General features: G+C 40.4%; 1 protein-coding gene across 16 annotated transcripts in view; it reads left to right on the top strand.

Moving 5' to 3' along the window:
- The window catches only part of camk2d1 (calcium/calmodulin-dependent protein kinase (CaM kinase) II delta 1), a 137,932-nt gene that overhangs the window by 75,418 nt on the left and 41,406 nt on the right, over positions 1 to 21,108 (top strand). For all 16 annotated transcript variants that reach the window (XM_032582218.1, XM_032582219.1, XM_032582216.1 and 13 more), the window contains 8 exons: positions 504 to 569; positions 4,576 to 4,648; positions 7,639 to 7,741; positions 9,678 to 9,761; positions 11,101 to 11,195; positions 20,092 to 20,214; positions 20,325 to 20,408; positions 20,553 to 20,595. In XM_032582218.1, the coding sequence (XP_032438109.1) occupies positions 504 to 569; positions 4,576 to 4,648; positions 7,639 to 7,741; positions 9,678 to 9,761; positions 11,101 to 11,195; positions 20,092 to 20,214; positions 20,325 to 20,408; positions 20,553 to 20,595 (671 nt within the window). The remainder of the gene's footprint in view (positions 1 to 503; positions 570 to 4,575; positions 4,649 to 7,638; positions 7,742 to 9,677; positions 9,762 to 11,100; positions 11,196 to 20,091; positions 20,215 to 20,324; positions 20,409 to 20,552; positions 20,596 to 21,108) is intronic.

The raw sequence follows: 21,108 nt of genomic DNA, 5'->3' as shown, positions 1-21,108 counted from the left end.
AAACCAGAACGAGCGTCTTGGCGCTCATGTTACATTTAAAAGCGGCTTGGAAAAACATGACATGACATGTTAAAATTGGATTAAACTGTAACGGCTGAATGTATATATGCTGTATATACTGTATATATAAAGGTGGTGTGGGAACCCCTATTGTATGAAATTGAGATAGGAATAACAGAAAGTTGGACAGCTAGACACTCTGAGAAAAAAAAAAGAAAAAACAACTTCCAGTTCATGGCTGACTCTGTGGGTGGGCGATGCCCCCCAGTGCCCGCCAATGCCGCCGGGCCTGCCTTTGAGAGAGATGAGATTGGTAGGCCATTTGTCAATCTTTCAAAATGAAGGAAATCTGGGCCGATGTATTTGTGCACTCCTAATTTCAGCACAGAATCAGTTTGGATGTAGAATTTGATAAAATATGTTTTTTTTTCTTCTGCAGATATTGGAAGAACCATCTGACTTTACTCTTTATCAAACTATGTCACATGTTTTCTTGCCACCAGAGTCACTGGTGGAGAGCTGTTTGAGGACATTGTTGCCAGGGAGTACTACAGCGAAGCTGATGCCAGGTCAGTGTTGAGTTTTATCATATGATATTTGGATAACTTGTTGGTGACACATGTTATGCTTTGGACCTTGAAGGCATATGGAAGCACAAACTTTAGAGATGGAACAATCCGATGTATCAGTATGAATTATTAAAAACTGTACACATCACAAGAATTTTTGTTCCTATGTGTTTCATATACTTTTAATGCCAAAAGTAATCTCTTCTTTCCTTACGGTCAGTCCTCTTTTATTCTCCGTCTCGGTGTGATTTTTGGATTATGGTCTGATGATCTAACACAGCGGTCCCCAACCTTTTTAGTCACGCAGACCGGTCAGCCCTTCGCAATTTTGCTGCGGACCGGGGGGGCGGCGGGGTTATGTTCCAAAAAGAACCTGCGATAGGCGAAATCCGCGAAGTAGGAACCTTTATTTTTTTACAATTATTATACAATAAAATGTTCCTTAATACATTGAAACCAAAGAACAAAACCTCTTTACAGGCCCAAACATTTGTTTAACAAATAAAAAGTACTGTATAAACTTTTTTTTTTTTTTTTACAAATAACTACTGTACTGTAAAATAATAATTTTAATATGAACTGAAAGCGGATTCCAGTGCCCGAATTGCGGAGATCAGCGCCGCCCCACTGTGACCTGAGTTATTGAATTAGAAAGGGAGAAAATAAAAATTATGAAAAAACAAAACAAAGTACAGTAGGACAAATAGTGACTCGCGTGTATTTCACTGCTCTTCTGACTGAGCCGCTGCATCCTGACTCCGCTCTGTAGCGTTTTTTTTTTTTTTTTTACTAAAGCCCGCGGTGCAGGTGTGTTTTTGAGAGAAGAACATAGTTATCGGTAGTTGTTGTCGCTCTTTTTTCTTCTGGGAAAAAGATTCTTATAAACCGACATGCCACCATCGATTATGTTAAATTTGACAAGCTGTTTTACGTACGTGTACATATTAAACTGCAACATTGTTGACACACAGGTAGAGAAGAAGCAGAGAGACTGTTTAGCCAATCAGAATGCAGAACACAATGCACGATGCAAATCCGCGAAGCAGCGAGACCGTGAAAGATGAACCGGGAAATAGCGAGGGTTCACTGTACTCCGATGTTGTTTTGTTACTCATTCTGCTGCAACTTGGCTCAATTTTGACGCGCAAGACGTGACCGGTAAAATCCGGTTTAGGATTTTCATAATAAAAGATCTGGAAGTAGTTCATTATTTCTTGCGCAGCCCGGTACCAATTGGTCGGGGACCACTGATCTAACAGATTCAGCTTAGTAGAGTTTAACTTCATGGTTCACACTTCAGTCATTTCAGATGCTTTCTGGAGTTTATCACTATCAATAGATGATGGCCCTTTACTGACCTTAGTAACTGTGATCTGATAAGATTCTGTTTTGGTGTGGAGTCAGTTGATTTAAAAGGTTTTAAAAATGACAGCTGCCAGTTTGTTTTGTGTCATGACATGCATGTCATGACAACAACATGCATGTCATGTTGTAAGTTCATCTTTTACCTGTAAAGCAGGCAGCTAGTGGCCTGGCTCCAGAAAACCGCTACATCTACAAATTCACCTAAATATTCAAATTTTTTGGCCTTATTTTCTTGCAGTTATTTTGCAGTTTTTTCTGAGCGCTGTTTTGATGTAATACTTTTTACATGGAGAGAGAGAAAGAGAGAGATCACATTTTCTTTTCATAAAATCTTTACACTCACAAATAATCATCCCACGATCTTGCTGCTAACTCCTTGTGTTCTCACTTCTTAACCTGATTGTTGCTTACCTCAAAGCCACCTGTATGATAATTGAGTAACCCTGGGAAAAAGTGTTTCTTAAAGTGTTTTTAAAAAACAATTCTCTTCACAAAGCTCACTCATCTCATCTCTTGTGCAAATGATGAATTCCCACCCAAATCTTTTAGTATGGAGCAAATAAATGGCCACACAGCCATTTTTATAATATTCATATTACAAAGTTCTTTTCTACCAGGAAAATCTTTTTTTTGTTTATAATTATAGCTTTTTGTTCTGTACAGTTCAAGATGGCATGTTGTCCTCAATAGACAATAGTGACTTTCTGCCTGAGAGAAAATGTTTAAAATATTTATCTGCTTTGAAAATCAATGGAAAGGCCAGTTTTGATTATTTATTTATTTATTTATATAAAATATATTTGCACTTGTAAGTGAACTATATTTAACATAAACGTCACACATTTTTCTTATTTAAGCCCCACAATAAGCACGTTGGGGCCACAGTCCCAACAGTTCCACTGAAAGCTGCACTGTTCACTGTCTGTGCTGATTTCGGTGCTTCTATATTCTGTCAGCCTGATGTCACCTAAACTCTCCCTTTTATTCTCCTTTTTGCTTCTGGGCTGGTGTCTTTGTCTCCTCTGCAGTCACTGCATACAGCAGATTCTAGAAAGTATAAATCATTGCCACATAAATGGCATCGTACACAGGGACCTGAAGGTCAGTGAGTGACCACTCTGCCCACCTGTGGCACCTCGCCTTGCTTCTAAAGTGCCTGATCAGTTGACCAATTACTGTTTCTCTGAGGGTCGCCTGTGGCACACCCTGAACCTGCCCGCTTGCTCATCTGCCCTGCCAGATTGCCTCACTGCCCACCTGTGGCAGGAAGATGGAGACAGGTGATGGATGGAGTAGTGCTTTAAGCCCGCTAGACATCATCATTGCTTGCTTCAATTTTATACAGAGCACATAATGCATGTAGCCCAATGTTAAAGCCACGCTCTGACACAGGCAGGGACCAACCAGGTGATGAGGCAGAGGAGGAGGGACAGCTTGCTGTTTTAACATCCTAATAGTATCAAACAGTAATGAGGGGTTACTGTGACATAGCTGTATAAATTAAAAATGTAATGTTTCTGTAATAAAAAGCTTTTTTTCACATTTTAAGTTGTATTGAAGCACACTGAAAAAAATTCCATACATTTTAAAGACCTTTACGCACATGTATGCATCACATTTATGCCATCAATTTCGATTTAGAATTTTTTTTCAATGTCTGGACTGATACAGATATTAATACGGGATCAGTGCATCTCAAGTGTATAGAGGGATGGTTATTGTGGTTGCACAGCATGCTGCTGTTGATGTTAAATGTGATAAGGAGAGAATGATGATAATGAGCAGAAAACCTGAGGAACAAAAGCATCACTTTATATAAATAGCACCAATCCACAACAAATGCCATTAAAAGGGACATTGCAAACAAAAAAAGTCAAATCATATATATTTTCCAAATTTATACTAGTTATCAGTCAAGCTCTGTTTAGGATTAAAATTAGTTTAAAAAGTTTTCCTTCTTGGGAAACCCTGCTGGTTGCATCGAGTCATTGACTTGCAGGATTCACTCCTCCTGGACCAGCATGTAGCAACATGACCAAACCCCAGCAGAACCAGAAATTGGCTAGCATTAGCTTCCACTAAACACCATTTCATAGCACTTAAGCATTAGTGAAACTAATGTTGATAATTAGTTCTGTAGGTTTAGCACAGCTAGCTTTTTAGTTAGCAGCACCCACCACTGGTTAACGTAATACTTTTTAAGTGTTTTCATTAGCACCAGAGGAAAGAATTTTCAGTGTTAATAAAATTGTGGCTCAAACTAACATCTTTGTAAGGAGAGAGAGATTTATGGGGGAACAGAAGGGAAGCAGGAATAGGTGCACCACTGTCTCCCTCCTCTCTTCCATGGTCCTTCCTCCGGGAGGTCAGGGTTGAAACTCACTTTTGTTTTGACACCTGAGCAGAAAATCAGCTGTGTTAGTTCAGCTATTACAGCCACAGAGAAATGTCTCCAGAATCCCATTTAGTATGTAGATCACTTTCATGAATGGCTCTTGATTGTGGTCAGTCAGACTTAACCTTCCTGCACAGGCTCACCACTAACACGGCCAGCAGCTGCCCAAGTGTCAAAGCAAGCACAGGCATGTATAGTATGTAAGGGCTTGTCACTAACCCGAGGCCCCCTGGTGTTTGCATGCAGTCATTGCATCCAGCAGATCCTAGAGGCTGTGCTCCACTGCCACCAGATGGGTGTGGTTCACCGTGACCTCAAGGTAAGTGGACATATGTTTACATCCCTATTCTGTGACCTTACTCTGCCTTTTGTTCTACTTTTGGCTGATTCTTCCCTTCTACATCCAAACCATCTTTTTCTAACTTAATCGCCAAACTATTTGGTTTTGAAATTAAGCTGATGTATATTTAGAATACATTTCTTGTGAACAATCTGAATTAAAATTATGTTACATTCAACTTTTTTTCTTCTAAATTTCTAAAGTGGATGTTTCTGAATGTGGTTTGGTCAGAAAGATCTAATTTGGCAACCAAATGCAGCAGGTGTGTGTACAAGGTTTTGTTTACTTTCAGCAATAATAAGCTTGCATTTTGCATTGCATGACTGCTGCCTCTTAGTGACCTGATTGGCTGTTGCCAGGCAGCTGCAATGGCTTGTTGGCAAAACTCTAAGACAAACAACTACAGCGAAACAAATCAGCCCATCAACAAATAAGGGGGAAAACACACACGCACGCACCCCCACACACGTTTGTATTTCTACCCATATTAACACCTTACACCTTAAATGTAACACCTTACAAGAAATAGGGTCCAAGACATTAGGACCGACCTTTGACCCCCATAATGCCCTTTGGCATTTAAAGAATAAATGGATATACCAGAGAAGTTCCTAAATAGAATATGAACCATGATGGGAGTGACTTAGAACGGAACCTTTCAATCTGTTTTTCAGCATCTATCACCTGGACACATTGAGACACTTAGTTTCCATTTTATCACATTAAATTCTCGTCAGTAATGGATATTAGAGATCCAAAGATATACCTAAAGGAATGAAGAAAGAGCTTCAACTCAGACAGTTAAAATCTTAACTGCTGTCTGTATTGTTAAGGGCAGAAAATGTTTCAATTGGTTTCATTAATATGTATTTGTCTGTCCTTGTGTTATTAGGAACCAAGTAGGTACAGAGCTCCAAATACTGTGAATGTGCTGAATATGACAAAAACCAAAAGTAGCATATCAGCACAAGCACTTAATAGCTGAGAAGTACTATGGTGTAGGGCTGATGATGGTTTGTTTTAAAGCCTCAAAGGATTAGTGATATTATATTATTCATGGATGTGAATAATATAGTCACATCCATGAGCTCCTCTGCATAGCAAAATGTGCTAAAGCCAAATTGGTTGCCTTATTTTGATGTCGATTGTGAGGCAGCTGTGGCTACCATCTAGTAGCGTGAATTGCTTTGGGATCCTCTGGACTTGCTAAAGCGCTATACAAGTACAAAGCCCTTTACCACCATTTACCATATTTCATCGACGGTGGTAGGAGTTTGCCCTGCTATCGACAGGTTTCTGGTTCGACACCTGCCTCTGTCGTTGTGTCCTTGGGCAAGACACTTCACCCACCTTGCTTGCTTGTGGAGGTCAGAGGAACCAGTGGCGACTGTGCTTGGCAGTCTCACGTCTGTCAGACTGCAGGCTTGTAGCTTATCATCATCAGTGTGTGCATGAATGAGTGAATGACTAAAATGTAGTGTGAAGCACTTTGAGGGGTGGGGTGACTATTGTTAACCACATATACAGACGTAACTTGGTGGGTCAACCCACTCTTACAAGGGGACATTAACTGATTTTCAGTCCTTTATGGAGGTAGAGTAGATTGGTGGATAAGATAAAATTTTCATGCAAGTTTAGGCCGATAACCCAAAACTAAGGAAATTGGGACCAATTTATTGGCCGGCCGCTTCATCAGTGCACCCCTACTAAGGAGCAGGTCATTCCAGAGAGCATCATCTTATGTTTTCACCTTAATCCAACTCCAACCTTCAAAGAACGCAGCGTGTGCTGGGCATTCAGCTCTTCATTCAGTATACCTGGTATGGTTTTTCGTATTTTAGTATAGGGTGAGAAGCTCAGTCATTCGGGAGGGACTCAGAGTAGAGCCGCTGTTCCTTCACATTGAGAGGAGCCAGTTGAGGTGGCTCGGGCATCTGGTCAGGATGCCTCCCTGGTGAGGTGTTCCGGGCACGTCCCACCGGGAGGAGGCCCCGGGGAAGACCCAGGACACGCTGGAGGGACTATGTCTCTCGGCTGGCCTGGGAACGCCTCGGGATTCCCCCGGAAGAGCTAGAAGAAGTGGCCGGGGAGAGGGAAGTCTGGGCCTCCCTTCTGAAGCTGCTACCCCCGCGACCCGACCCCGGATAAGTGGAAGAAGATGGATGGATGGATGGATGGATGGGTTTTTCGTATTGGACCCAACTTCATTTCAGCAGCTAGCAGGAAGAGTGATATGAGCTGGAACCATATCCTGCATATCATTGAAATGTTTTCTCAGTTTTGGGACCAGCGTCCTGCTGGTTTAACAGTGATTGCTGCTGTAGATGAAAAACAAGTCATGTTATCAACTTTCTCTCAGATTCACCATCCATATCTACTCGTCCTCCATATAACTCATTTATGTGAAGAACTTAATGTCAAACCTTCATTTCTGAACATTTATTGAATACATGAATGGGAGTAGATGATCACTTTCTTCCTTTGTTGTTACTTTACTGTCTGTAAACATACCAGAAATTGCAAATTTTTTTTGTAAATGTCACAAAGTGTGTGATTCACCTTCTCTGAAGCATTTTCCATCTCAGCATTAGTCACATTCTTCCAAGTATCTGCTTCTGTTTGTTTAAGCAGGATCCATCAGCATATCCCCACCCAGCTGTTTGGGTCCAACACTCACGTCCCCTTACTGAAGTCAACTTATGACTCTGAGGCATGAGTTGGTTGTTTAGCAGTTTGGATTCTAGTTCAGTTGAGCTCTAACTTTAGTGTTTCATGAAACGATAGCAGGGTTTCCCCCAGAAAACTTACTAAACCTAGTGGTCGTGGCACCAACGCCTGGCTTATAATACACTGGGGGAAACCCTTCACAACTTTTCCGCCTTTACCTTTGGTTTCAACTTTTGAACTTATTGTTACATGACTGTGCTGCTGTGAAATACTAAAGGTATAATTTTTTTCTCCAATCCAAGCCAGAGAACCTGCTGCTAGCCAGCAAGCTGAAGGGAGCAGCGGTTAAGCTGGCTGATTTTGGCCTGGCTATAGAAGTGCAGGGAGACCAGCAGGCATGGTTTGGTAAGTACAAGCTTTTTTTTTATTTGAGTGAGATCGATAGTACTTATTTTTTTCCTGCTTCTTCCACATATCTATGCAGTTAAATTAATCATACCTCTCAGTCCAAGAAAACCATCAGGAAGTTTAGATGAAATCCATTTTGAATTTAAATAGTTGCTAACCACATTTCCAAACTTAGTTCCTGAGGGACAATAAGCACCAAAAGTAGAGAAGACTGTACATCTCTCAGTGAAAACCGTTTGTTAGAAAGATCCATCTTATTCATATTATTAACTTTGCTGGAGTTATGTGTATGACTTCTTGCACGTACAAACAAGATCTCTTGCAGAAAATGTACAGATGGAACCTTTTATATCTTAAACAGAATAATATAGTCACATCCAAGCTTTCTTCTTCCATACATTGGGAGGACGGCCTGAAAAATTACCTAGGTTTCTCATTGAAAGCCTGAGTAGCAGCACAGTCAGCCGACAAAGACATTGGTTGAGGATTTTTCAGTATTATATGAAATCAACTCTTTTGAGCTTTACATCATGCTATAATGTTATCCCTTCATCATAAACATATCTGAAGTGTTGCCTTAATTCTTTCATGCATGTTTGAGAAATCCTTTAATCTCCATGACAACCATTCAACTCCCAAAATATTCCCACATGTTTTTGCATGTGGGAATGCAAAACACCAATTGGACCTAGCTCCACCTTCAAGGAGCAGCTCCTCCTCAAAGCTGCAGTTTCCGAGCTTCCGCCTCTCAGAGCAGCCCTCCCCTGCAACTCCTTCAGTTCCACCAGGTGTTTGCCAAATGCTGCTGGCAAACACCTGCTGAGCTCCATATACGAGCTACTTTTCAATGCAACGCTGGTAAAAAGACGTTAAAAGGTTAATAGAGGAGCCATGTTGTGATGATTTCCTGAAGGCAGGGTTTCAAAAAGAGCAGGAGTTTTTAAAGAGACAGAAGCCCAATTTCAAGGTGTTCAAGTTTGAAGTCAATTTTTTTTATAAGTCATATTTGTTATATATAGCAGTTTTATAACAACTGAAGGTAACAGTTACTTGATGCAATGCTATAAAACGACATTATGTGCCTGGGAAATGCATAATGCTGACTATTTAAAGGACGTTGGTAGATTATTGAAACCAGGTAAAAATGAAGAAACTTGATGTAACAGAAATCAGTTATTGAAAAAAGAGAACTTGCTACATAAGAGTAGTTATAAAAATAACCTCAGATTGATCACAGGAAGTTGCAAAAAAAAATAAAAAATCAATCCAACAGCATCACCACCAGGAATTAGGTGGATTTGAATATGTGGGAATGATCATCATCGTCATGGGCACATGGGCATGGAATTGTACATCAACACTGCACATATGAGAAAGTATCTGGTTTTCCTCCATCAGATGCTTTTGATAGTAATCTATGCCAGTTCTTGGCTTATTCCTATACCACTGTATTAGTTTATTAAGCTTTCTGAAGGGCTTAGGTGTGCCACCGCTCCTGACTCTCATCTCAGATTCCTTTTGGCTTCACTTCAGACCGATTTCTCTCTCCCCATTCCCTGTAGACCAGAGAAATAATTAGTCCAATCCCTGAGCACCAGTTTCTAACTGGAACCATTTCATGTTGTGTTCTGACTTTACTGTAAGTTGTGTTCTTTCTCTTTGAGTGACGGTACGCTGAGGCCAGTTTAAAATTAGACTGCATGGTACTGATGCTGAGCCAAGGGCTCTACATTGTGCTAAGTGTTTTCCTTTCTTCCAGCTTGTTGACTTCCACTTACAAACCTGGCTTTACAAGTTTGTAAAGCCAGGTTAACCCTAACCCTAATCCCTGGGTACTGTGAACTACTTGTTACTGAGAAGTTTTTAATGGACTTTCTCACATAGCAGATGGCCCAGTTTAATGTTAATGTGTGTGTGTGTTTGTCTATTTCAGGTTTTGCTGGTACTCCAGGGTATTTGTCTCCAGAGGTCCTGAGGAAAGATCCATATAGCAAGCCTGTGGATATGTGGGCCTGTGGTAAGGTTTTCTGCACATTTCACTACTGTATTTAGGAAAACACACCCACACACACGCATGCACACCAAGACATATATACAACTTTATAGTGAAATTGTGTGTAATAGAATCATATCATTACTAAAAAAAAAGTAATAATAAAAAAATCAATTCCACTTGGCTCCCTAGTGGCCCCTGGAGCCCTAACCTGCTGCTTAGTTTACTTATGCTTTGGGCCGGTCCTGCTTCTGTATGTCTGTTATGTCTGTTCTTCTGACCACGTGAGTCGCTTTGGGGGCGTAAACTGTTCTCACAAAAGTTTAACTGCAGTCCCATCATTCAAGTATAAACAACCAAACAGAAAATAATATTTCAGCAAATATGTGGAATTGAATATCAAGAGCAGCTGGTGTGCGAAAGTAGCCATTGACAGTAAATGGCTTTTACCACCAGCACATCAAATACAACTGAAATTTTCTGCACTGTAATGATAAAATGCAGCCGTATCCGGATTAGAAGGTGGTTGTGCATTATCACTGCAATAATTTCCATGATTTACAGTTTCAAAGATACAACACAGTTAATGTATTGCAGTGGAACAGCAGATGACTGGGTTGGCCATTGAATGTGTTGGACAGCTGAATGCAAATATCACAATAAATATGTTCATAAATTAGGTTGAATGAGCATTACATTTAGAATAGTTGCTCATATCCACAGTTTCTTTCTGCTCTGTAGGTTTCGTGTGTGCGTGTGTGTGCACGGGTGGGGGTGCGTATGTGTGTGTATGCCCAGTAAGCTCTTGAATTAATGGGTGCTGACAGCTGCTTCACACAAGTCTGATGGGTCAGCCTTCCTGGGCCTGAGATGTACCACTCACTCACGCACTCACACGCACACACACACCCACCCACCCTTGGACACACTTGTGCTGACCAACTGAATCCACAGCATCAATAGCCTTTTCATCTTTTCCCGACAATCAGCTGACCAATCAGAAACATCACTCCAGGTAGCACCAGCAAACACAATCATTGAGCGCCGTTGCCCTTTGATTATACACCGTTCAGCTGTTTCCTGCTTGGTTCCTTTCACTATGGCTACTCAATAATTAGCACTTTGTGTGCAAACATCAGAATCAAGGGATCAAATAATAAGCATAAAATATGAACAATTCTGCAATAAAATACACTTTTGAACATGAATTATGTATGATTTTTTTTCTTGTTTCCTTCTAATTTTGCATGCAGTGAAGTCTCCTTTACTGCATCCTGACATACTTTTAATTTATGCTTTCATGTGCAGATTATCATGGTTCTAAAGCTCTGTTTCCACTATCTTGTTTGTTTTTGTGTTTTAGGAGTGATCCTCTATATTCTGCTGGTAGGATACCCTCCATTCTGGGATGAGGACCAGCATAGACTGTACCAGCAGATTAAAGCTGGAGCTTATGATGTGAGTTTTACTCTGAGGAGTGTGTGTGCTTGTGTGTATTGTAATAGCCAAGCCGAGGTCCGGAGCCCAGACCGCATCATGTTCTTCCTCTCAGCCTAAATATTTCAGGGCCAGCTGCCAGTCAGTGATGTTGAGTCACGGCCTGAAAGGAAGTTGATCTAATGGAGGATTTTTTTTTCCAACATATGTTTATTGGTTATTTCTTTATTTTAATATAGACAAACAAGCAACCATACAGTAACATCAACATTAACATTACCCCGGCTCAGACAAAAAAAAAGGAAAGAAATGAAGACACATTATTGCAATATATTATGTAAGGCTACATGAAAAAATAGCAGAAATATCTAGACCAGTGTAGTATAAAGGGGTCCCAAATATTATGAAACATATTTTCTCTATTGTGCAATTTACTAGTTAGAAAGTCCAATGACACATATTCAAGGACAGTCCTTTGCCATTGTGTTTTGGGTGGAACCTTATTTCTTATCCAGTTCAAGAGGAAACATTTCCTAGCACAGAATGTAAGTCAATGTCAAATTTATTTATATAGCACTTTAAAAGCAGGTATAAAACTGCACCAAAGCGCTGTACAAGAACGACAATAACACAAATTGATAAAAACAGAGTATCAAAACACTACTTCAAATAAATGCCAAAGAATAAAAATTAGTTTTAAGAAGCGATTTAAAATGATCCAGGCTGTGGGCAGATCTAATTTGGAAAGGTAAATTGCTCCATAGAAGAGGAGCAACAACAGAAAAAGCCCGATCTCCTTTCCTCTTAAGTCGGGTCCGAGGAACTGTCAATAATAGCTGATTATTTGAACGTAGGGTTCTGGACACAGACGGAAATTTTAAAAGGTACCAAAGATAAGGGGGAGCTAATCCATTTAAAACTTTATAAGTTTATAAAAGAATCTTAAAATCTATTTGATAAAAGACGGGTAGCCAGTGTAAAAAGAGGCCAGTATGGGCCTTATATGGTCATGCTTCCTGGTTCCTGTAAGAAGTTGTGCTGCTGCGTTCTGGATCATTTGAAGTCGCTGCATCTGTAATTTATCCAGGCCTCTATATAATGAATTGCAATAATCCAAACGAGATGTAATGAAGGCTGGATAAGTCCTTCAAAGTCCTTAAAACAAAAATAAGATTTAACTTTTGCTAAAATCCACAGGTGATAAAAAATGGGCCTAAAATTTGCTAGTACACTTGAGTTAGGAATTAGGTTTTTTAAGAAGGGGTTTAACCACAGCCTGTTTAAGTATTGATGGGACACAACCTGACTACAATGAGGCATTTATCACCATTAAGATACATAGGCCAGAAGTGAGAAAAATGTATTTTATCAGATGAGTAGGAAGACAATTCAAAGGATAATTTGATGGCCGCAGATGCTTAATAACAGGTCAGTTCATCTAAAGAAACTATCTGAAAATACTCCAGAACAGCTGTGCATTGTGGCATTTCTTGGGAATCTAAATCTAATAGGGTATTTGAGCCTCTAAGAGCTACAATTTTTTCTTTGACAAACTTAGAAAAAGCCTCACAAAGTTCAGCAGAGGCTAAAGGGCCAGATGTCATCGAGGGATTAACAATCCTATCCAGGACATTACAAAGGACTTGAGGCCTGTGCCTATTTGAAGCTACAAGATTAATAAAATATTTAGATTTTGCTAATTTGACATTATTCTGATAATTAAATAAACTGTCTTTCAAAATTTCAAACGAAACCTGCAATTTATCTCTTTTCCCCCTCCTCTCAGCTCGCCTACATTCCTGCCTGAGTGCACCAGTGGTTTCATTAAGCCACGGCTCTAAAAGTTTCTCTTTTGTAGTTTTTATAGTTTTCAAGGGAGCTATACTATTTAGAGCATTTGAACATGTGTTAAAATTTAGAATAAGAGTTTTTATGTAGTATTAGCAAGGACTGCATTTAGTTGAAGAGCAGCATAAAAGTTTACAGTACGAGAAAGTAGGGGTTTAGTGTCGTTTGTATCCACAGAAGATGAAATATTAATAGAAAATAAAACAGGCAAATTATCAGAAATACATATCTGAAGGATTTCAATGATATTCAAACAAAGCCCATGTGATAGCACCAGATCCAAAGTATGTCCCTTTAAATGCGTTGGCCCAACCACAGATTGTGTGAAATGAAATGAGTCAATCAAGTCCAAAAAGTCCTTCACCAGAAGTTTATCTGGGCAACATACGTGTATATTAAAATCACCTGTAATTAAAATATGATCAAACTCTAATGTAATCCATGCCATAAGTTCTGAGAATTCATGACTAAAATCCTTGTTGAACTTTGGAGGTCGGTAGACCACCACACACAGAACTGGTCTGTCCAACAAATCAATTAAACAGCTGCAGCTGATCCAGAACGCTGCTGCTCGCGTTCTCACTAACACCAGGAACATAGAGCAACATAACACCAGTTTTTTTTTTGTTTGTTTTTTTTACCCCTCCAGGGGGTCTTTTGTGGGCGCTAGTGTCCCTTATATGATAATAGGCTGACAGGAAACGGGGAAGGAGAGGGGGGAAGACATGCGGCAAATGTCGTCGGGTCCGGGAGTCGAACCCGCGACGGCCGCGTCGAGGACTCAAGGCCTCCAAATACGGGTTGCGCTAACCACTACGCCACCACGGCACGCCCCTTAACACCAGTTTTAAAGTCCCTACACCGGCTCCCTGTAGCTCAAAGAATAGACTTTAAAATACTGTTGTTAGTTTACAAATCACTGAACGGCTTAGCACCACAATACATTAAAGACCTGCTGTTGTTGTATCAACCTTCCAGACCTCAGGTTCTGGTTCTGGTTTGCTCTGCATCCCCAGAACCAGAACCAAACGAGGAGAAGAAGCTTTCAGCATCTATGCACCACAAATATGGAACAAACTTCCAGAAAACTGTAAAACAGCTGAAACACTGACTTCCTTTAAATCTCGACTAAAAACCCACCTGTTTAGGATTGTATTTGAAATGTAGTAGTGCAGCTGTACAGTTAAATGGAAAGAATACCTGCATTTAAGCTGATTTTTGAACAGATCAATATGTATTCATGCTCTCATGTCACCAACAGTGGAAGAAGATGGTAAAAATAACAAACCCTATTGTATTATTACAGTTAATTATAGTTATGATAGAAAACTGGTTGCAAGCGGCATTTGTTTGAAATTCAGGTGGTAGCATAATAGGAGGGTTTGTGATTCTGTCAACTGTTGCAAATAAAGCTCGAGCATTGTTAATGTTTTTGTTTATGACATCTGCAAAGAAAGCCTCTCTTGCATGTTTTAGTGTTAAATGATAGTTACGTAGTCTTTCTTTATAGATGTCACAATGAACGTGGAGTTGAGTTTTACGCCATTTTCGTTCTGCCCTACGGCAGAGTTGTCTTGCAGATCTAACTGTTTGTGTATTTCTCCATGGAGATTTCTTTTTACCAGACACAACCTTCATTTCAATTGCGGCAATGGAATCAATAATATCTGAAACTTTAGACTGAAAATCATTTACCAACTTATCTACGTCATTACAGCTTAAGGGTGAGGAAGAAGAGTAGATTTGATTAAATGTTTCTCCTGTGTTTTCAGTGAGAGAACGTTTTGTGATGGTTGCTGTTTGTCCAAGTGGGTTAAAAGATAAAGAACTTTCAAAGATAACAGGAAGTGATCTGACAGGGCGACATCAGTTACAGAGAGATTGGAAATATTCACACCCTTACTGATAACCAGGTCCAGTGTGTGTCCTTGAGTGTGTGTTGCTTGTTTGACATGTTGTGTTGGACCAAAAGTCTCTAAAATATTAGCGAGCTTTTATGCCCCTCTGTCTTGGGGGTTGACAATATGAATGTTGAAATCACTGACAGTTATTAAACAATCATAATCAATACATATGAGAGATAGAAGCTCATTCAAGTCAGTAAAGAAATTTTCCACATATGTTGGTGTTTTGTATAAAGTTAGTGTCAAAGTTCGTTTGTGGCCTTTAATCTCAATTCCAAGATACTCGAAAGAGGTGAAATGACCCAAGGAAATTTTACTACTATTTATGGTATTCTTAAATATTGAAGCCACGCCTCCTCCTTTTTTGTGTTTTCTATTCTCACTGAAGAAATTGTAGTTAGGAGGCGCTGATTCAATTAGTACGATCGATTCATTATTATCATTCAACCATGTTTCTGTCAGAAACATAACATCGATATTATGCTCAGTGATGAAATCATTAATTAATAGAGCTTTAGCACAGAGAGATCTGGTATTTAAAAGAGCTAGTTTAAGTGACTTGGAGGCCAAGAGTTCTTCAGTCTGAGGTTCCTTTAGGCAGGGAAACAGTTTAACGTTTGAAGTACTTCCGCTGTATTTTATATTTCTGTTTCTTGTAAATGTTCTTGTAGTGTTCCGGACAGGTAATGTCCTGTTCTGCAGTGCCGGGGGGCCAGACACATTCTGGAGTAAGACGGGTGTAAAGATAAAATCTGGACCCCGGCCTCAGACCTCAGAAACGCAGAGTGATGGATCCTCTGGGAAGTTAGAGTCAGGTGGCTTAAATGAAGTGAGGTCTGCTATGTGAGCGCTAAGGAGAGACGTGCCGAAGCGAACCTGTTGATTCATTCCATCTGTAAATTTAAGAAACTCTGGTCTAGAAGACATTTCTTCATGTGTATCTTGTGAATCCTGTGAATTAGTGGGTGAGCAGAGAAGGAGGAAGGGAACCAGTCGCTCCGTCTCCAGTTGATGTATCAGCTGGTTTTTGTTCCTGATAAGCAGAGGGTTCCATCCTAGTCAGACATCCTTGAGCCTGTTCTTCTGAAGCGATGATCACGTTGTTGTCCTTGTTGATAAAATGAAAAAGATTTGCAGTGAGTAGCTTTGTCCCATGTTTATTAAGATTGCGTCCGGCTCTTCCAAAAAGGTGAAAGCGCTGCCAATAGATCCAGAGGTTATCGATGAAGGTCACTGAGCTGGCAGAGCAGGTTTTTATCAGCCATTTGTTTATCATGTCCAGCCTGGAGTGTTTTTCGTCTCCCCATTGAGGTGATGGAATTGGACCACTGAGAAATAACTTCATTTTTAAATTTCCCATAGTGTTCAGTAGAATATTAAAGTCCTTTTTCAGAATCTCAGATTTCTGTTTTGCCACATCGTTGGCTCCAACATGCACAACTAAAGACTCAGTATCTGGCTGATCAGTGGTTAGAGAGAGAACTTTACGAGTTAAATCAGATACAGTGTCACCAGGAAAAGAAATCACTCTTGTTTTCATGGGATTGCAAACGTGACTGATTCCATTTACTGCCTCATCTCCAACAATAAGCACTTTTGGCATACCTTTCGTTTTCCTGGTGGTCGCTTTGTCCTTTGGGGCTTTGGGGGGTGGATGTGTTGGTCTTGCCTCATTGTTGATGTTTGAAGGTGAGGTTTCACTCAGAGGCTCAGGCTGGAGTACAGAAAATCTGTTTTTCAGTGGGATTCCCACAGAGTCAGAATGTTTTGAGGCTCGGGCTGGTCGCTCTGTCTTTGGGAGCGGGGTCGGTGGAACCGTTTTGGTTGCAGTTGCTTGTTTGTTTTTCTTTGGTGGAGCAGGTATTGAGGTTGAAGGTGGGTTTCGGCTCAGAGCCGGCCACACTGATTCGTCCAGGTGAGGGGTTCTCCCTGTCAGTCGCCTCATCGGATCTGCGGTGTGAGACTTTTGCTTCGGCTTGGCACCCAGAGCGTTCCAGGGTGAGCTGCTTGATGTGGGGCGTACGACCTCTCTGTTGATTAGAGGAAGAGTTGTCTCATTTTGACAGGTAGCGTTGATTTCAAAGTTCACCTCCAGCAGTTTAATGTTCATTTCTATAGACTGAAGTTGTTGTATAATACTGCTAATGTCCTTGGGGTCGGCCGGAGGCATTTTGCCCTGGTTCAACTTGGAGATGACGAAAAGTAAGGTAAAAATAAAAGTAAGAAAATTCCCCAGTCCTTAGGTTTGAAGTAATCCAGTTATGATGTCGAAAATGTAAATATAACTATAAAAACTGTCACTTTAAAAAATCACTCACAGGCAAAGTTATCAGTAAGGATGAGAGAGAGCAGGATAAGCTGTTCCTCCTTCAGAGAAGTACCTGTGTGATTGTGAGTGGGAATAAAAATAGCAATAGGTAATTTGTTCCATATAACACAGTAGGAGTGTAACAGGTAAACCTTTTATGGATGCAAACTCAACTAAAACCCACCTGTTTAGGATTGTATTTGAAACGTAATCAATTACAAATTTATTGATGGAACTTTACTTAATGTCGTGTTTTGACTGTTGATTCTATGTTGCATTGTGTTTCTGTGTTTGATATGATGTAAAGCACTTTGAAATGCCTTGATGCTGAAATGTGCTATACAAATAAAATTTGATTGATTGATTGATAAAATTTTCCACTGCTCAGGTTGTCTGCATCTTTTATAACTTGTATAAGAAGTAATGAGACCTCTTGAGTAGGCTCTTGATGGTCTCCCAAAGGAGGGTATAGTAATAACTAAGAACTGTTTAAATTCTTCTATAAAATAAGTTATGAATTTCTGATCGTAAAAATGAAGGAGTCGAGATGCCAACGTTTGTTTTGAGTACACGGGTTTCCGATTTTACAGTTAATAAGGACTGTGGCATGGTCAGATATAACTATATTCCCAATCGAACTGGACATTGTCGATGATAATATACGGTTTGGGACAAAGAAGTAAGTCAATTCTTGTATAGCACGAATGCACTTTGGAGAAAAATGTGAATTCTTTCTCTACCAAATGTTGTGGTCTAATACATCCACATAGTTCAGCTCCTCACATAAAGTGATGAGAGTTTTAGCCTGGGGAATAAGACCTAACTTGCCTTGAGGAGATTTATCCATAATCGGGTTTAGGTGGCACTTGCAGGAGGTGAAACAACGATGTTTGCGCGATTTCTACTCTTTTGGCTAAGTTTAAGTGTTTAACCTGGAGTCTTAGCGCAACGTTCAGGAAAAGTGTGGAAGATGTCATGGTCGGCCAAACGGGTGACCCATCAGCTCTTCAGTTTGCAAAACCATGTAAAAAAAGCTGCTAAACCCGCGACCCCACCAGAACCACGCACACGTGACCCCACTTAGAACTACAGGAGTGTTAAAACTCAGCTTATTTGTTTTTAGCTAGCTTCACTACATAGTCATATTTAGCTTACTGGAAGAGCACCACACCACCAAATTAATAAAAGTAAACTGACCAATAACATTTAGGTTTAGGACGGACATGTACTAACCCCCACAGACTCACACAGATGTGGGCTACATAAGATGTTTTGACACAAAATGCCTTATTTTAGTAGTAGTAAAGACGGTAAAAAAATGAATCCAGCAACTTTTTTTTTTTTCTAATTTAAAGACAAATCTTAAGGTACTCACAGTGCGTAGATCTGCAGGCGCTACTGGATTTATGAAAGTTATTGAATAGTGAAAGTGCACTTGATTTATTGCACAATTTCATTGGACCTCTGTGAACTACTCATCAATTTGTTTGGTCTATTGTTATGTATGTAATGTTTTTGGCAGCATTAAAAAAACACACATTAGTCGCACCTTAGTATAGACCAGAGTGTTCAAAATGTGGGGAAAAAAGTAGGAGTAGTTCAGTATTGTATTTTAAAGGATACATAGGGGCCGTCGAGATGGCTGAAAAATGTATCATGTCATATGCATTTCATATCAGTTGATTGATAATTATTGATTAGTATTTTTGTTGTAAATATCCAAAATACTGCCAAAGTAGTGACATGACCTTCCCTCTTTTATCCACAATTTCATCTTTTTCTTTTTTACCTCCACCCCAATCTGTTTTATTTTTAGGCAGTCCCACATACTCAGGCATACTGTGTGTGTTCTGTGAACTGGGCTCTGTCTGTGGACAGTTGAGATTTTATTGTCAAGCCTACCAACTGCCCAAATTTCTCATGACTAATTTCTTCATTTCCCACAATCACAATGGATACCAGCAAGTTTGATGAGCCAGTTGGGTGCCTAACGCCATTTTTTTCTCAATCAGGGCAGCTACTGCACAACTGCCAGAGCTGCAGTGAGATTGGCAGTCACGCCAAGTATTCCTGCAACTGTGCGCTGACTCAACCTTACCAGCTTGGTGTGAACACTGCTTCCTGCCAATCAGTTCCCTGTAAAAGTCAGCCTGTGATTTTTGGAAAAAGGCACAAACCTACTTGCAAACGTATCTAGCAGATGTCCACTTTGACTCCACATTGAAAACACGTGGGCCTTTGAGGAGTGAAGGACACCCGAGTATGTTGAGGCAACAGGAATCTGCTGCTGTGCATGTTACATAACAAGTTGTTGCTAGCAAACCGAAAAGTGAACTGGGACTTGCCCTTGCTTGACCTGTACCACCTGCCTTGAATGTTCATGATAAAAGTCCAGAGAGGAATCAGCCGACTTGTGTGTTCTCATTCGAAACAGGCGCATAAAATTTTGAAGCTAACACCCGTTGGGCAATGGTCTCAAGCTGCAGTCCTTGAGGGCCAGAGTTGTGAAACTTTTAGATGTGTCCCTTGCCCTACACACTTGAATTAAATGGCTACAGTGCCTCACTAGCTTACAGTCCAGTTCTACACAGCTCTGCTAATGAGCTAATATTGGAGCAGAGACATTTAGTTGTTTGTATTTCCTTTTAATTCATGTAATGCACTTTGAACTGCCTTGCTGCTGAAAATGTGCTATATAAATAAAATTACCTTACCTCACCTTACCACCTCACCTCTGGCTTAGGGGCTCCATAATGTTAATTTGTTCTGATTAGTTTTTCAAGTGTGCAACCTAAGAAATTAACTGAAGACAGGGATTAAGTGTGCATAGCTGACCTTTATGTCTTCTTCCTAACAGTTCCCCTCTCCAGAGTGGGACACAGTGACCGCTGAGGCCAAAGACCTGATCAATAAGATGCTAACCATCAATCCAGCTAAGAGAGTAACTGCTGCAGACGCTCTCAAACACCCCTGGATCTGTGTAAGTATAGACATATAGCACTTCCTTGGTCCTCAACCTCCATGACTCAAGTGGAGCTTGTTGATTTTCCAAGAGCCATTTTTGATGGCGTGCCGTCTCTGTATTCACAGCAACGCTCCACTGTGGCCTCCATGGTGCACAGACAGGAAACAGTGGAGTGCCTCAAGAAATTCAATGCCAGAAGGAAACTGAAGGTAAAAGTCTGCTCTGAACTTCTGAACAGGCACTGTTCACTTTGCTGCTTCAAATCAAAAGTGTTTTTTTTTCCTGAAATAGATGTTTAGATATTTTCCAGATCTTGTCCAACTAAGTTTTTTCTCACCCATTGTTTTCTGAAGGGTGCCATCCTGACAACTATGATTGCCACTCGCAACTTCTCAGGTAGGACTGAAAGACTTCAGAGTAAATTCTGGGTAAAACCACAATTCTTCTCTGCCCTACCTGTAATATTGATTCCCCTGAAATGCTAAAAGAGCTGGTTTTCCCATCTGTCCTCCGTTCAATTGCTACAAACTCTGAGCAAATCATTGCAATCTAATTTACAGATCCCTTTCAAAGGGCAACCCAGCAAGACCCATTGGGTGTAGAGGTGTGCCGATCGATCGGCCACCGATCATAATCAGCTGATTTCCGTGAAAAAGTCTATGATGGGAGATCGCCGATCACTGTCTCTTGTTGCCAATCACCAAAACCGATCACGTTTATCTCACTTCGCAGCCTGCGTGTGCAGCTCATCTCCTCTTTCCTTCACACTGCACAAGCACACAGCAACAAATCCTAAGCGATGTCGTGTGGAACTTTAACGGTCTGAGAGAGAATGGGGACGTTTGCATGTTGTGGTAGAAATCTACCTCGGGAGTGAAGCATGTCACAATGCGTCAACACAACGAATCT

Source organism: Xiphophorus hellerii, chromosome 14 (genome assembly GCF_003331165.1).
Source record: "Xiphophorus hellerii strain 12219 chromosome 14, Xiphophorus_hellerii-4.1, whole genome shotgun sequence".
Classification (NCBI taxonomy): domain Eukaryota; kingdom Metazoa; phylum Chordata; class Actinopteri; order Cyprinodontiformes; family Poeciliidae; genus Xiphophorus; species Xiphophorus hellerii.
The sequence above is the reverse complement of the archived record's forward strand: the minus strand, read 5'-3'. Positions and strand labels throughout refer to the sequence as shown.